Source organism: Tupaia chinensis, unplaced genomic scaffold, assembly GCF_000334495.1.
Source record: "Tupaia chinensis unplaced genomic scaffold, TupChi_1.0 Scaffold000659_1, whole genome shotgun sequence".
In the NCBI taxonomy this organism is placed as follows: domain Eukaryota; kingdom Metazoa; phylum Chordata; class Mammalia; order Scandentia; family Tupaiidae; genus Tupaia; species Tupaia belangeri.
The window spans coordinates 88810-104938 of record NW_006160181.1 but is presented as its reverse complement, the minus strand read 5'-3'; the positions used below and the strand labels follow the sequence as shown (position 1 = coordinate 104938).

General features: G+C 44.0%; 1 protein-coding gene and 1 pseudogene across 4 annotated transcripts in view; both read left to right on the top strand.

Annotated features, from left to right (window-relative positions):
- Positions 1–5388, top strand: part of HAX1 (HCLS1 associated protein X-1) — a 7704-nt gene extending 2316 nt beyond the window's left edge. Inside the window, exons 2-8 of one of the 4 annotated variants that reach the window (XR_003551281.1) lie at positions 534–793; positions 967–1154; positions 1593–1644; positions 1794–1900; positions 2017–2107; positions 2279–2466; positions 5268–5388. Coding sequence is in view for 3 of the 4 variants with exons in the window: in XM_006159786.3 (XP_006159848.1) it covers positions 534–793; positions 967–1154; positions 1593–1644; positions 1794–1900; positions 2017–2107; positions 2279–2364 (784 nt within the window). In the remaining variant the exon portion in view is untranslated. Of the gene's footprint in view, positions 1–28; positions 109–533; positions 794–966; positions 1155–1592; positions 1645–1793; positions 1901–2016; positions 2108–2278; positions 2522–5267 lie in introns of those variants that run through there. The other 3 variants (XM_014592114.2, XM_006159787.3, XM_006159786.3) reach the window with 3 other exon arrangements.
- A 9953-nt stretch (positions 5389–15341) lies between these two features.
- Positions 15342–15740, top strand: LOC102480628 (phosphatidylinositol N-acetylglucosaminyltransferase subunit P pseudogene; annotated as a pseudogene).
- Positions 15741–16129: the final 389 nt, after the last annotated feature.

Genomic DNA, 16129 nt, shown 5'->3' with positions numbered 1-16129 from the left:
CGGGGGGTGGGGGCGCGGGGGTGGGATGTGAAGGGAAACCTGGAGAGGAGTTGCGAGGTGAGGACTGACTTCGATAAAAACGTAAACAACAACAGCAAAACCAGAACTGTAAGCTGCTATGTTTAGATTTTACGACCAGTCCTCACACCTCTCCCCAGCTTCCCAGACCCCTGGTCTTGGCCCACTTTGCCACCTGTGAATTGATTTTATGGCTTAAATAGTGCTGAAATCTTGGGACTAGCAGTTAGCGTAATGGCTATGTCGCTGAACTCCCACGTAGTCGACTGCGGTTTGAGTCCCAGACCCGGTGGCTTAAACACGCTGGGGGCGTGTGCATGCGTGCCCAAGATCCCAAGAGGAGAATGGAGGAGAAGGGATTGCGGCATGGCCATCCCCCCTGGGGGGGTGATTTCTCGCTTTCTGTCTCTCTCTCTTTCTGGCGAGTGCATTCGCCCTATAACAACAATAACAAAAACCCTGTCAAAAAAAAAATTGTGCTGAAATCTTGGTGGCCAATCTGCCTCCACCCTCAGCCACAGAGATCCCTTTTTTGGAGGGATGACTCGAGATGAAGATGAGGATGATGAGGAAGAAGAAGAAGGAGCTACATGGGACCATAGGAGCCCAAGGTTTGACGGTCCCCAGCCTCCGGAGGAATTTGGCTTCAGCTTCAGCTTCAGCCCAGGAGGAGGGATGCGCTTCCATGACAACTTCGGCTTCGATGACTTAGTGCGGGATTTCAATAGCATCTTCAGTGAGATGGGGGCCTGGACCTTGCCTTCCCACTCTCCTGGTGTGTGGCTGTCCCTGAGGGAGAACCCATGGCTTCTAGTGGGTTGGTGGGTGAGATAAGCAAGGAGTAATTGGTGGATGAGAGGTGTAAGAAAACTGATGAATGATTTCAGGGAGAGTTAAAGAGCCTGAGTCCTTTCCCACTCAAGCATCCATCTGCCCACCTTTCTGCAGAACTTCCAGGTGTTGAGTCAGAGACACCTGGTGAGAGACCTCGGGAGGGACAGACACTCCGGGACTCCATGCTTAAGTATCCAGATAGCCACCAGCCCAGGATCTTTGGGGGGGTCTTGGAGAGTGATGAAAGAACTGAACCCCCAAAACCAGCACCAGACTGGGGCTCCCAGAGACCTTTTCAGAGGGTGAGTACCCCTCCTAGGCTTGAAGTGAGCCTGTGAGAGAACACTAAGAAAGTGCAAAGACTGGACTCTGATAAACTCGGGTTGGAATCGCAGGCCCTCCACTGAATGTATTTATATGTTCTATATTAAACTTCTGACAAGATTTTCTTTGGGGAAAATAGGAGTTCTGCTAGGTTTTTTAAAAGGAAAAAAGAAAAAAAACTGCTGTTATACATGATTCTTGGATAAGGCAGGATTGTTGGGGAAGGACAGGAAAATACCAGTTCAGGGAGGCCTTTTGGTAGAAGGATACATAAAACATCCACGAAGGAGGCAGTGGGTAAATGAATTCTTTCTCCTGGGGAAAAGGGCTTAGATTTGGGGATAGTTTGGGGTCTATGACCCTTCAAGTTGCAGCTTGGAAGGTGATTTTTTAACCTACTATGGCTTCTTCTGCAGTTTGATGATAGATGGCCTGTGACCCCTCATCCTAGAGCCAGAGAGGACAATGGTGGGTGGCAGGAGGCGCTATTTATCAACCCTCTGTGATGGTCCAGAAGTGCTATTTGTTTTCCCTCCCCGAAGTTTCTTCCTGCCACTCCTGTCCCCTTTAACCCACTAGATTCTTTCTCTCCTGGTTCTTGATCTCTGTTCTTCCAGATCTTGATTCCCAGGTTTCCCAGGAGGGTCTTGGCCCAGTTCTACAGCCCCAGCCCAAATCCTATTTCAAGAGCATCTCTGTGACCAAGATCACTAAGCCAGATGGGGTGAGTTGACAGAAAGGTAAAGGAAACTGGGCAGGGAATGCCCTGGAACAGGATCTGTGCAGCCACTGAATGCACTTCAGTAATGTTAGCAATATGGTGGGGGCTTCTCCTTGTAGATAGTGGAGGAGCGCCGGACCGTGGTGGATAGTGAGGGCCGAAGAGAGACCACAGTAACCCGTCAAGAAGCAGACCGCAGTACTCAAGATGGTAAGTTAGGAGTATGCATCAAAAAAAAAAAAAAATGTATGAATCAAAGAGTGTATGTCTTAACTCCTTGGGGAAGGGAGACTCTAACTGTTGTACCCTTTACTAGTATTTCTGTCCTTCAGCTTTGTCTAGTTTCTTTCCTTTAGCCTTGTGTATGATTTTATTCCTTAGACCCAGAGTCACCAAGACCTCCAGCCCTGGATGATGCCTTTTCCATCCTGGATTTATTCTTAGGACGTTGGTTCCGGTCCCGGTAGCCTTCAGGTCTTTTCTGCCTCCCACCCGTTGCTCACCATCACCAGACTTAGCTCGTTCACCTGCCATCTCAAGGACCTGGGTGTGTGGAACATGAATTGGGGGTATGTCAGTATGTCATTCACCCAGACTGACCAATAAAACCTTTATTTATGCTAATTCCTTGGTCTTGGTTTTGTGAAGGTTATTTTATTTCCTAGAACCTTTCACAGCTTTCCAAATTATCTTAGGCCACAACCTTCTCCCTATTTCTTAATTTTGGTTCTATTTCCAAAGTAAGGATAATAAGGATAAGATAACCAGCAGACAGTTCTTTTCACTAGGCTATCTCCTGTTGCCTCGTGGTTAAAGCAGCCAGAGCCCACATGGCCAACCCTGAGACTTAAGTCCCAGACCTAGCAGCTTGAGAAAGACCCTGGGCACATGGGGCCAGCAGGTGGCATGGTGGTTAAGGGCACTGGACTCCCACATGACTGACTGTGGTTCAAGTCTCAGACCTGGCAGCTTGCTTTCTCACTTTCCTTCTATCTCTCTCTCTCTCTGTCGTTCTGCCTCTCTCTTGTCAAATTTAAATAAATAAATAAAATAATTCTTTAAAAAAAAAAAAAAAAGACCCAGGGCGCTTGTGTGTGCATTCCTAAATCCTGAAAAGAGGGAGAGGTGGAGGAGAAGGGATTGTGACTTGACCATTCCTCATGGGGGATGCGTTCTTCCAATCGCTTTCTCTCTGTCTCTGGTAAACATATGTGTCCTCCATGGCAAAATTTAAAAAAAAAATTATTTTTCCTTACTGAAAAGATAACTAGAGGTAATTCTAGGAAAATTTCTAGATAGCCATGCACCAGAGGGACCAGCAGGTGGTGTAATAGTTAATGTCGTTGGACTCCCATGCAGTTGACCACAGTTCAAGTCCCGGACCTGGCAGCTTCAAACTCATGCCGGGTGTGTGCCCAAGATCTTAGAGGAGAATGGAGAAGGGATTGCAATATGCCCACTTCCCCCCTTAGGGGTCACTTCTCTCTTTCTGTCTCTGTCTCTCCAGTGACTGCATGCACCCTATAGCAAAAATCTCTGTCAAAAAAAAAAAAAAAAAGAAGTATGCACGGGATCAGCAAGTGATGTAATGGTTATTTCGTTGGATATTCCCACTAGTTGACTAGACCTGGGGGCTTAAAAGTCACACCAGGCACCTGTGCATGCCTGCTCAAGATCCCAGGAGGAAAATAGAGAAGGGATTGCAGCATGGCCATCCCCCTAGGGGTGAACACCTATACCCTATAGCAAAAGTCTCTTAAAAAGAAAACAAAAAAACAGTGTGCCTATGCAGAAGTATGGGATAACTCTCTCTCTAAGTTTTGGAACACAGACTGGATAGTTGATGTGGTAATTTGAGGGAGTACATGGGCACTGCAATCATAGGGGCCAGGTATTAACACAACTAAACCCACATGGGAAAGATCCTGAGTTCAGTGTGCTGCTTTGAGCACACTGGGCATGCGTGTGCATCTGTGATCCAGGTGGCTGAGATGGGGAATGGGGGCATAGATTCTGCAAGAAGATCCTGTTAGAGGCCAGCAGGTGGCATAGTGCTTAAGGTCCTGAACTCCCACATGGCCAACTGCTGCTTGAATCCTGGACCTGTAGACTTGAAGATCATATTGGGTTTGTGTGCAGGTGTGCCCCAAATCCCAGAAGAACGGAGAAGAGATTTTGGTGTGGCCACCCCCTGGGGGTTGATTTCTCACTATCCCTCTTGCTATCTATCTCCTGAGAGCTCACATACCTTATAGCAAAAATCTCAATAACAAAAAACAAAAATGCTGTGCATTGGAAACGAGGTCCTTCATGGCCAACTGCAGTTCAAATCCCAGCCTCAGTGACTGGGCACATTTTTGTATATGTCCAAAATCCTGATGGGACAGAGAAATGGAAAAAAAAAAAAAGATTGGGATGTGACCAGTACCTACTGGGGTGCAAGGCAGTGCTTTTTCTTCCTCTCCCTGCCCTTGTCACGATAATAAAAATTAACTTAAAAAAACTTCAAGGACCAGCAGGTGCCATGGTGGTTGAGGCACTAGACACTCCTTCATGGTCAACCACAGTCCAAATCCTGGACCTGGTGGCTTGCTTTCTCATTTTCTGTCTGTCTCTGTCTTTTCTCTGGTCAAATTAAGAAAAAAGAATGAATGAATCAATAAAAATTAATTATTAAAAAATAAACTTAAAAAATAGGGTAGAGGGGGCTGGCAGGTGGCGTGGTGGTTGAGGGTGATGGACTCTCACATGAACGACCATGGTTTGAGTCCCAGACCTGGCGACTTACTTTCTTATTTAATCTCTCTCTCTTGTTCTGTCCCTCTCTGGTCAAATTTAAATAAATAAAATTTTTTTAAAACTGCCTTTTCCATAGGACCAGCGCTATGTCGCTGGACTCCCACGTAGTTGACCGCGGTTGGCGTCCCGGACCCAGTGGCTTAAACTCACGCCGGGCGCGTGTGTGTGCATGTCCAAGATCCTGAGGAGAATGGAGGAGAAGGGATTGTGGCATGGCCATCCCCCCTGGGGGATGATTTCTTGCTTTCTGTCTCTATGTCTCTGTCTGTCTGGTGAGCGCACGCGCCCTGTAGCAAAAAAAATAAATAAACTCTTAAAAAAAAAAAAAAGAAAACTACTTTTTCCTTACACTACGTGTTTTGTTTAATTCTTTTGTCTGAAACACCATGAACCTGGATATCATTATAGAAGCCATCCTGCAACAATAGTTCACTCTAATGTGTATGTGTTACTTTATTTGTCATCAAAAGAGCACTTTGCCTAAAAGGACTGACGAATGTGCAAAATATTCACACTCTTGTGAAATTGTCATTTATCATTAGTTTGTAAGTTATTTTTGTTTGTCTTTTAGGTGTAGCAAAGCGAGAGCTTATTGAAGGAGAAGAAGGAAAAACAGCTCCCAAGAAGGGAGGGGTCCTGGAAAATGGGTTGCTGAGGAGGAACTGGGGCGAAGACTTTTATCTGGGTCCCGGGGCCTTGTTCAGGCTTGTTTTCAGGTGGGGCTCCTGCATACATTTCCCTTGTGTTGCGGAGGGGCATGCTGGATGGGTCCAATTCTAATTTTGGAGCGGGTACAGGTCAGAAAATCTTTGTTAGAACAAGATTTACATGTCTAAGGGCAAGGGACTGTGGTGACTAGGAGAAGAGAGGAACTGTCAGGAGCCACGCAGCAGGGCTCTCTCCTCCTGGTGTGGGAGCCCTGCTCCATCTACCCATAAATGAGGTCCAACTCTGGTCTCAAGTCCCCCTCTGAAGAAGTACCTCTAATCGCCGTTAGGGAAATGGGCCAAAGATGGGTATAGAGTAGCATTTGTAGCTTGATGGATTCTAAATGAGAGGAGCAGTTTATTACGATAATGATGTACTAGACAAATTTATTTCTCTTGCATATAGCAACTTAAAGTTAACTTCAAGAATTGTGACTGAGGGACCAGCAGTTAGCGTAATGGCTATGTTGCTGGACTCCCACGTAGTCGCCCATGGTTCAAGTCCCGGACCCAGTGGCTTAAACTCATGCCAGGTGCATGTGCATGTGTGTGCGTGCCCAAGATCCCGAGAGGAGAATGGAGGAGAAGGGATTGCAGCGTGGCCATCCCCCCTGAAGGGTGATTTCTCGCTTTCTGTCTCTCTGTCTCTCTGTCTGTCTGGCGAGCGCATGCACCCTATAGCAAAAACCTCTCCAAAAAAAATTGTGACTGACAGCATCATATTAGTACAATGAGCTTTTAGAACATTTATCAACAAAACCTGAATTTTATTAAGTTGTATAACTGTTAGACTTTCAGTATAACTCAAACCTTCAACAATATGCTGTAGACTTCCAGTTTTTGTCCCTTCTTTGCCCTTACCTTAAACATTTTCCTGAAGTCAAAAACTTTGCTATATAAAGTACTTTCTATAAGGGGCCGGGAGGTAGCCTAGTGGTTGGGGGCTTTGGATTCCCACATGGCCGACTGCAGTTTGAGTCCTGGACTTGGTCGCTTGCCTTCTCACTTTCCCTTTCTCTCGGTCTCTGTCTCTCTCTGGTCAAATTAAAAAATAATAACAACAAATGAAGTAAATAAATATTTAGAAAATTACTTTCTATGTTAAAACCTTTAATCTTTTTACTAAAACTATATTGTTACCTTGTAATCATCCCCCTTTTTTTTTGGAGAGGTTGTTGCTTTATAGGGCATGTGTGCTCACCAGAAAGACAGAGACAGAGAGACATCACCCCCCAGGGGGTATGGCCACGCTGTAATCCCTTCTCCTCCATTCTCTTCTCAGGATCTTAGGCACACGCACACGAACCCAGTGTGAGTTTAAGCCACCAGGTCCAGGACTTGAACTGTGTTCGACTGTATGGGAGTCTAGCAACATAGCCATTACACCATCTGCTGGTCCCATAATCGTCCTTTATTTAGAATGATTTAATTTAACTCATTATCGTCATCTAATTTGACGAGAGAGAGAGACAGAAAAAGAGAGGGAGAGCAAGCCACTAGGCCTGGGACTTGAGCCGTGATCAGCCATGTCGGAGTCCAGCACCTCAACCATAATGCCACCTGCTGATCTCTGCAGTCTTCCTTTTATGTCACCTTTTTCTGCCTTTTTTTTTACTCTTATGAGTATACTTTGAGAAATAACCTCTGATTTAGACAGAAATTTATATATATATATGTATGTATGTGTATATATATATATATATATATGTGTGTGTATAATGCCAAATAAACAACTTTAATTCTTATTTGTCACTTTCAGGGTTACCTGAGACTTGACCAGTGAGATTTCCAGATGTTCAGGGGGAGCCACTGGCGTCTTGGACCCCATCCGTCCTCAATCTCGGAGGCCAGTATGGACTCAGAAGTCCTGAGCTCCCTTTGGAACTCAGGGCATTGCAGTCTCTAGTGATCAGCCTCACAGTGGGGACAAGGCCCCAGTGGGGAACATGAGGATGCCAGTCATGGGCATTGCCCAGTGCCCAGGCTGCCCACATTGGACACAGTCCCTTCTGAGGCAGAAGCTCTGATCTGGGCTTTTTCCATATCCTGCCCTCGGGGAATTTCCAGCCTTTGGAATTATTAGTGACTCTCAGGTGCTCTTTAAATTAAATCAAAGGTTAAGGTGAATTGCCAATTTGTAATAATACTTTTTTGAGTTATCTGAGGACCTTTTTAGATCTGTTCTGATCTTTGAGAGATTCTACACGGAGAGCCTCAGCTCCAGTAGACCCCATACAGGTCGGCTGAGTACTGCCAGGGGGGTGGAGCCAGTTTGCAGGTCGTACAAAACACCTTTTTTTTTTTTTTTTTTTGAGAGGTTTTTGCTATAGGGCACGTGCGCTTGCCAGACAGAGAGAGACAGAGAGACAGCGAGAAATCACCCCCCAGGGGGATGGCCATGCCACAATTCCTTCTCCTCCATTCTCCTCTCGGGATCTTGGGCATGCACGCATACATGCCCGGCATGAGTTAAAGCCACCGGGTTCGGGACTTGAACCTCGGTTGACTACGTGGGAGTCCAGCGACATAGCCATTACACTCACTGCTGGTCCCAAAGCACCTTCTTTATCAGGCATACAAAAGCTCTAGCCAGAGAACACAACATTAATTTAAGCCTTCGTTTTTATGGCTAAACCTCATCATCTCATTTGTATTGAGGTGAGGCCTAGATCTGTCCCAGTCTCTGAGTCTGTAGCCAAGGGGAGAGTCCAAAGGGGAAGAAGTTTAACTGAAGAGAAAACAGAGTGCTGGGAGGCAGGAAGGGAGTTCACCAGGAGCTCTGGCCTTAACCTGCCCCATCCTGTCCCTTGAGACTCCTGCTCAACTGGGTTCCTGGACAGGAGTTTCCTAGCTTTTGTCCTCCTTATAGAGGCCCACCCAAAGCTAGTTCTGGGACCCTCATAGGGCCGCCAGAACGTCTGTCTCACGTGAAGATGGCTGGCCAGTCTAAATCGATCTTTCGCTGCTTGGTAAGCAAGCATGCCAAGGGGGACGCCGGGACACTTTATCCTGGAGGCTGTGTGCGTTGTAACAGGATTTTTTTTAGAGACTCTCCAATGGGAATGTCTTTGGAGAGGATTTACTAAGTGTCCATGTTTATTTCTCTTCTCCCCCCATCCTAGGCAATTAAGTATTTCCTGGAGGAGCTTTTAAACCTGTACCCCTGTATGTAGAATTACATATGACATATCCATATTAACCAGAATTTTAAATTTATTTTTCATAAAGTTCTTTTTTGAGAGAAAGATTTTTGTCATAGGGCACACATGCCCGCCAGAGAGGCAGAGAGAGGCAGAAAATGAAAAATCATCCTCTAGAGAAGATGACCACGCCACATCCCTTCTCCTCCATTATCTTCTCAGGATTTTGGTCATGCACACACGTGCCTGGCGTGAGTTTCAAGCCACCAGGTCCGGAATTTGAATAGCGGTTAGCCATGTCGGAGTCCAGTGATGTAACTATTGCACCATCTGCTGGTCCCCAAATTACAGATCTTCACAATTTATATTTGATCTTAGATAGTGGGCCAGGAAGTACTACATAGCAAGGCTGGCAGGCGGCATAGGGTTCAGACTGCTGACTCCCACGTGGGTGACCACAGTTCGAGTTCCGGACCTGGCGGCTTGCTTTCTCACTTTCTGTCTTCTCTCCACCCCCCCCTCCACCACATACACAGACACACTCTCTCTTTTTCTTTCGCTCTTTCTCTTTCTCTTTCTCTCTCTCTCTCTCTGGTCAAATGAAAATAAGTAAGTAAAGTTAAATAATTTTTTTAAGAAAAGGAAGTACTACATAAGCTTAACGATTTTTTTTTTTTTAGATTTTTTACTATAGAACGTGTGCATTCACTAGAGAGAGAGAGAGACAGACATACAGAAAGCAAGAAATCAACCCCCCCCCCTGGGGGGTGGCCATGTTACAATACCTTCTTCATTCTCCTCTCGGGATTTTGGGCACACAAGAGTTTGCGCCTGGCAAGAGTTTTAAGTTTCCAGGTCCGGGACTCGAACCACGATCGACTTCACAGGTGTCCAGTGACATAACCATTACACTGTCTGCTGGTCCCAGGAGAGAACTTTAAGTCTCAGCGCCTTCCAGAGCCCCAGAGAGTTTGCCCTGAGCAGATGCTTTCAATTGCTCCGAAGCATCTAGCTTCTCTCATGAGGCAGTTGGAGTCCCTAATCCCAGGATCCTGTGGGCCCACAGGGTAGATGAAGAGTGGTTTGACTCTCTTCAATGTGTCGCAGCTAGTTCCCAGATATATACCACTCAGGGTTGTACGTCCCGGGGACCAAGCATGTCCTGAGGAGGAACGCTCCCCTGCCAGTGGATGAGACAAAAACTGCTCTCTAGTGCCCAGATGGACAATTGGGGGTTGTTTTCAGATCCCCAGGGCCTTCAGGATGCTCCAGAGAGTAGCCCTAGAAAGCACCGTCCTTGTCCTAAGAACATTCACTTTCCCAGTGAAGGGTAAAGTTCCAGAAGGGAAACTAAGTCATGAGCCAACCGACATTGCCAGCAGTGGGGCATCCTTTGGCCATTTCTTGGCAAGCCACTCCGTGTCTTCACGACTGGCAGCCACTCTATGGTTTTTAGCTGGCTCACAGAGAACTGGTATTTTAGGTAGAATTTTTTGCTAGGATCAAGAGTATTCTGGAAAAAAAAAAAAAAAAAGATAGAACAGGGGCCAGCAAGTGGCATGGTGGTTAGGGTGCTTTCTCACTTTCTCTCTCTCTATCTCTGGTGAGCACACATGCCCTGTAGCAAGTTAAAAAAAGATGATGATGGGACCAACAGATAGTGTAATGTTTACGTCGCTGGATTCCCATGTAGTCGACTATGATTTGAGTCCTGGACCCGGTGACTTAAACTCACACCAGGCACATGTGCATGCATGCCCAAGATCCCAAGAGGAGAATGGAGGAAAAGGGATTGCAGAGTGGCCATCTCCCTTGGGAGATGACTTCTCCCTTTCTGTCTCTCTGTCTCTCCGACAAATGTCTGTGCCCTGTAGCAAAAATCTCTCTTCGAAAAATAAATTAAAAAATGATGATTGGGACCAGCAGTTGGCATAATAGCTATGTCTCTGGGGCTCCCATGCAGTTGACTGTGATTCGAGTCCTGGACCCGGTGACTTAAACTCACACCAGGCACATGTGCATGCATGCCCAAGATCCCAAGGGGAGAATGGGGGAGAAGGGATTGCAGCATGGCTACCCCCCCTGGGGGGTGATTTCTTGCTTTCTGTCTCTGGTGAAAGTACATGCACTATAGTAAATCTTTTAATCATATATTTTAGAAAAGATGATGATGAATAAAATGGAATAAATAATTCTGAAAAAGAGATAGAATGTCTGCTTTACTTACTTTTCCAATGTGAAGAAGAGGAGTCTGCATGTTTCCCAGCCAAATGCACAGAAATGTGACACAGGAATGCAGAGGTAGGTGACTGAGCCCCGCACTCGCAGTGAGACGGGTTCTTGTCCCGTGCTCAGGAAGAACTAGAGACACAGACACAAAGAGTAGGTTATTGAAGGAGAGGGAAGGAAAAACAGCTCCCAAGAAGAGAGGGGTCCCCAAAAATGGGTTGCCAGTTATCGTTACAGTACCTGTATTTTTTTGTTATATACAACTTTATTATATATATATATATAGCATGCGCTTTCTGGAGAGGGACAGTGAGAGGGAAAGTGAGAAATTACTCTCCAGGGGGGTGGCCATGCCACAATCCCTTCTCCATTCCTCTGTTGGCCTCACAACTTTGTTTTTTGAAACTCAAATCTGTGAATTTGGAACTGAAATTTATTTTGCCAAAAACAAAACAGAGGCCAGCATTGGCTTGGTAGTTAAGAGATTGGATCCCGCAAGGCTGACTACCTGGTTCAAGTCCCAAACCTGGCGGCTTGAGAAACACCCCAGGCACGTGTGTGATTGTACCCAGAATCCTGGGACAGAATAAAGGAGAAGGGACTGTGGTGTGGCCATCCTCTCTGGAAGGTGCTTTCTCACTTTTCCTCCCTCTGTCTTTTTGTCTGTGCATATGTGCCATGGCAAACTGAAAAAAAACAACAGAGTTCCACCATAAATAAAACGGAGTCAAAAATCACTGGATACATGAGGAAAGCTTCTAACATAAGTGATGGAGACTCATACAAATGAAGCAACAGAGACTTTGAGGGAAATGAAAACTTAGCAAGGACAACAAATCTTCATGGTCCTTAGGAATGTAAGACAAGGGGCTGGCAGGTGGTTTGTTGGTTAAGGCACTGCACTCTCATACAGCGGACTGTGGTTCAAGTTCCAGACCCGGTGGCTTGAAAATCATGATTGGCATATGTGTGCGTGTGTGCCCAAGATCCTGGGAGGAGGATGAGAAGGGATCATGATGTGGCCACCCCCCAGGGGATGATTTCTCACTTTTCCCTCTCTGTTTCTGTCTCTTTAGAGACCGCACGCACCCTATAGAGAAAAACAAACAAACAAAACTTAAAAAGAGAAGAGATTATATATAAAGCCAAAACATGATGTTATAAATGAGGAACAAAATACAAAAGAACTTTTGGGAGTTAGAAAATGTGACAGCAGAAATGAAAAACTATAAAAAGATTAGAAAGATAAAGCTGAGGAAATCTCCAAAAAAGTAGACAAAATGACAAATGGAAAAATAGGAGGAAAAATAAATAAATAGGGACAAGTAGATGGTGTAATAGTTAAGTCACTGGACTCCCAAGTAGTCGACTGTGGTTTGAATCCTGGACCCAGCAGCTTAGAACTCATGCTGGGCACATGTGTGTGCAAGCCCAAAATCCCTAGAGGAGAATGAAGGAGAAGAAATTGCAGTGTGGCCCTCCCCCCAGGGGATTGATTCCTCACTTTCTGTCTCTCTGGTGAGGGCATGCACCCTATAGCGAAAATATCTCTTAAAAAATAAAATATATATATATAAAACTAGAGTGGTATAAGTCATCAATGAAATAAAATATCCCAGAATCAAAAGATTTTTTTTTTCCTAATTTGCCAGAGTGTCTGTGCATTCGTCAGAGAGAAGCAGAGAAAGGGGATTGAAAATCACATTGAGTATGTGTTTGTGCGTGCCCAAAATCCTGAGAGTACAATGGAAGAGATAGGATTGTGTCATGGCCATCCCCCCAAGGGATGATTTCTCACTTTACTTCTTTCTTTCTCTCTCTCTGCCTCTGTCCAGAAAGTACATGCCCTATAGCAGAAAACAAAAACAAAACCAAACAAAACAAACAAAAAAACAAGGTTAATACATGATTAGATTTGGAGGGACATTTGCAAAATTTGAAGCAAACAATTTGTAAATATTTAGAATATACATCCGCTCTTCAAATCAATATGACAGTACACTAAAGGAAAAATTATGCAAAGCGTGATTAGCCAGTCGGAGGAAATTTGAATGCCAACAGTGTTAAGTCGATCCTCTACCTCACAAACAATCAGAGAAATGCAAATTAAAGTAACAAGACACCACTTTGCACCCACTGAGAAGGCAGAAAGTAGTCTGGTAATATCAAATATTAGTAAGAATGTGAGGAAAGGGATCCTGTTGTACTCCTGGAGGGAGTGTGGGTGATAGCAGCCATTTTTATGGCAAGGCAATTTGGAAGTACCCTGCGGAATTAAATATGCACTTGCTCTGGGATCCAGCAATCCTGCTTCTTGATGTTTATGACAGAGAAACTCGTCTTGATTCATAAGGAACCACATACATGAATAATTGTCACAGTATCATTTGTAGAAGCTCTGTGTTAGAACCGTATTAGGTGGGACCAGCAGTTGGCGTAATGGCTATGTCACTGGCTGGACTCCCACGTAGTTGACCGCGGTTCGCATCCCGGACCCGGTGGCTTAAACTCACACCGGGCGTGTGTGTGTGTGTGCATGCCTAAGATCCCGAGAGGAGAATGGAGGAGAAGGGATTGCGGTGTGGCCATGCCCCCTGGGGGGTGGTTTCTCGCTTTCTGTCTCTCTGTCTCTCTCTCTCTGTCTGGTGAGCACACGTGCCCTATTGCAAAAACCTCTCAAAAAAAAGAAAAAAAGCTAATGTTAATATAAATAAACCAACTCTGCAAAAATAATAATACAGTTTATTTCTAAATAAAATATGAGTGACCTCGGCCAAAAAAAGAGATAAAACATCCCTTTCTTAGAGTAATCAAGTACAAGAGTTTCTTTTCTTTAATTTTGAGAGCAAGAGACTAAGTTTAAAATTTAGTAAAGAGTAAAGAGTTTTTCTATTAGTCTGCCCCCAAAAGACAAGACATGTAAAAATGAGAGGGGAATTTGTAAGTTATAAGTAAGTTTTATAGTTTTTAAGTTAGTAATTTTTAAAAAATTACTAAAATAATAAAAAATGTACTTTAACAAAAATGAAGAGACTTTATATATATATCACAAAAATACTACTACAGGGACAGAATAAAAAAAGACTCCTGTCAAAGTGGTCTGTTAATATTTGTGGACAAGACTCCCTCCAGGCCCCCTAAAAAATTTTTTTTAAATAAAAAATGCAGTCAGACTTCTGTCCTCATCAGCAACTTTACAGTTTTGTTTTATATCGTAATTAAATGTGCTTTCAAATTAAAAAATATAATAATAAAAGCTAGTACTAACATAATAATATTTAAAAACTAAAGGGAAAATTCCAAGTATTTTAAAATAAATGTATGCTATTTCCCCCAATCTTGACCTCTAAAACTATGTCCTCATTCAGCAAAAAGCAGCCAAATCAATCATTGCCCATTTTCCCTGAGAGGTTTTTCTTTTCTTTTTTTTTTTAACTCCTTTTTTTTTTTTTTTTTTGGAGAGGTTTTTGCTATAGGCGCATGAGCTCGCCAGGCAGACAGAGAGAGACAGAGAGATAGAAAGCGAGAAATCAACCCCCAGCGGGGATGGCCATGCCGTAGTCCCTTGTCCTCCATTCTCCTCTCAGGATCTTGGGCACGCACGCACACATGCCTGGCGTGAGTTAAGCCACTGGGTCCAGGACTCGAACCACGGTCAACTACGTGAGTGTTCAGCGACATAGCCATTACGCTAACTGCTGGTCCCGAGAGGGAAAAATCGGGGGGCGTAAACTTGACCACCCCCCCCCCCAATGTATTTTCTAGAGTTCCTAAAATATAAAGTCCAGTTACATTGTAATGGCCCAGAGTGAAAAGTAAGTCTTCAGACTTTGGTTATAATAATGACCAACATAGACCATTGAGTGAGGGCCATTTGACCTCTAAAACTCTCACTTAGAGGAAAAACAGTTTTCATTTCAATATGTAAGATGTTTTGTAGGCTGGAAACTGCTGGTTGTGAGCTCAAATACTCTAGGCTAAACAGTTCCAGACACCTAAAGAGAAATTTAATTATCTAAGGTCTCACCAATCAAGAATGTCCACAAAATAATCACACCCTCTTAAACCAATCACTAAACTAATCATGTGCCTACGACCTCTGTCCCTAGTTTTGCCCTTAAAAAGCATGTAGAGAACATCTTGGGGAGATGGGGTCTTTTCATCATGAGCTGCCCGCCCTCCTTGCTTTGCGCTTTGCAATGAAACTGTACTTTCCTTCTTCGCACCATGTGCCTATGGCTTGGTTTTATAGCGCTTGGGTGAGCAAACCTAATTTGAGTTCGGTAACATGGGTTTGAGGTATTTGAACACTGCTTGAATGATTGGCTGACTAATGTGTTATGAAGTTATGGGTGACCCCTGAAGAAATATAAAAAATAAGAATAAAAATACTAGAGCAGAACCATTAGCAACTGCACATTCTGGAGAAAATAGAACTGTAGTTTAATTCCTAAAAGTTACACACATAGCTCTCCCATCCAGCCTCGAATGGGAAACAGAAGCCCCCATGAGTGGTAGCGTTGGGTCTTGGACGCTGAGGCCTTATTGTCCAAAGCCACAGGGAAAACAATGGAAAAGTCACTGTTGCCATTGCCAGAAAGAGCGATTTATGGTTTTGTTCTTTTCTTAAATTCTCAATTGGGCTTCATACTGTATCTTGTGTGGGCATTTATTCCTGAATCTTGGCTAAACTCCTGAGACTTAACTTATTGGTCTCAAAAATACTGGGCAGTTGCACCATCGGCCTGCCTCCTTACTACCATAGTAATCGGTTATGTACTCTTACTTGGAGTTAACATGACGAGTACCGCTCCACTCAACTCCATTCACACTGTCACAGATAACTATGCTGAAAATCAACAGCAGAAGAAGTACCAAGAAGAGGCTATTCCAGCATTAGACCTTCCCACTAGTGAAGTAAACAAGATGTTCTTTCTTACAGCAAGAGAACTTCACACCCAAAAATGAATTGTGTGTAGGCATACTAACACCAAACATTCATTCGTAAGTTTTGGCATAAAAAATTTAACCATAATTATTTTGACTATCTCTTAGTAATACCTGGCATTAAGATATAAAAAAAAAGTGAATCGATTATTTTCTGAGATTAAGTTCAATTAATATTGTACATATACTCAAATATTAGTTATTAATGGACTGAATAAATAAAATGCTACATTATCATACAAAAAAAAAAAAGTCACACACACATACCACCACCAACACTCAGGAAAATTTTTAAAAATCCAGAGTTGTTACAGTTTATTATCTAAAACTATCAGTTTTGGGGACCAGCAGATGGTGTAACGGTTACATCGCTGGACTCCCACGTAGTTAACACCATTCAAGTCCTGGAC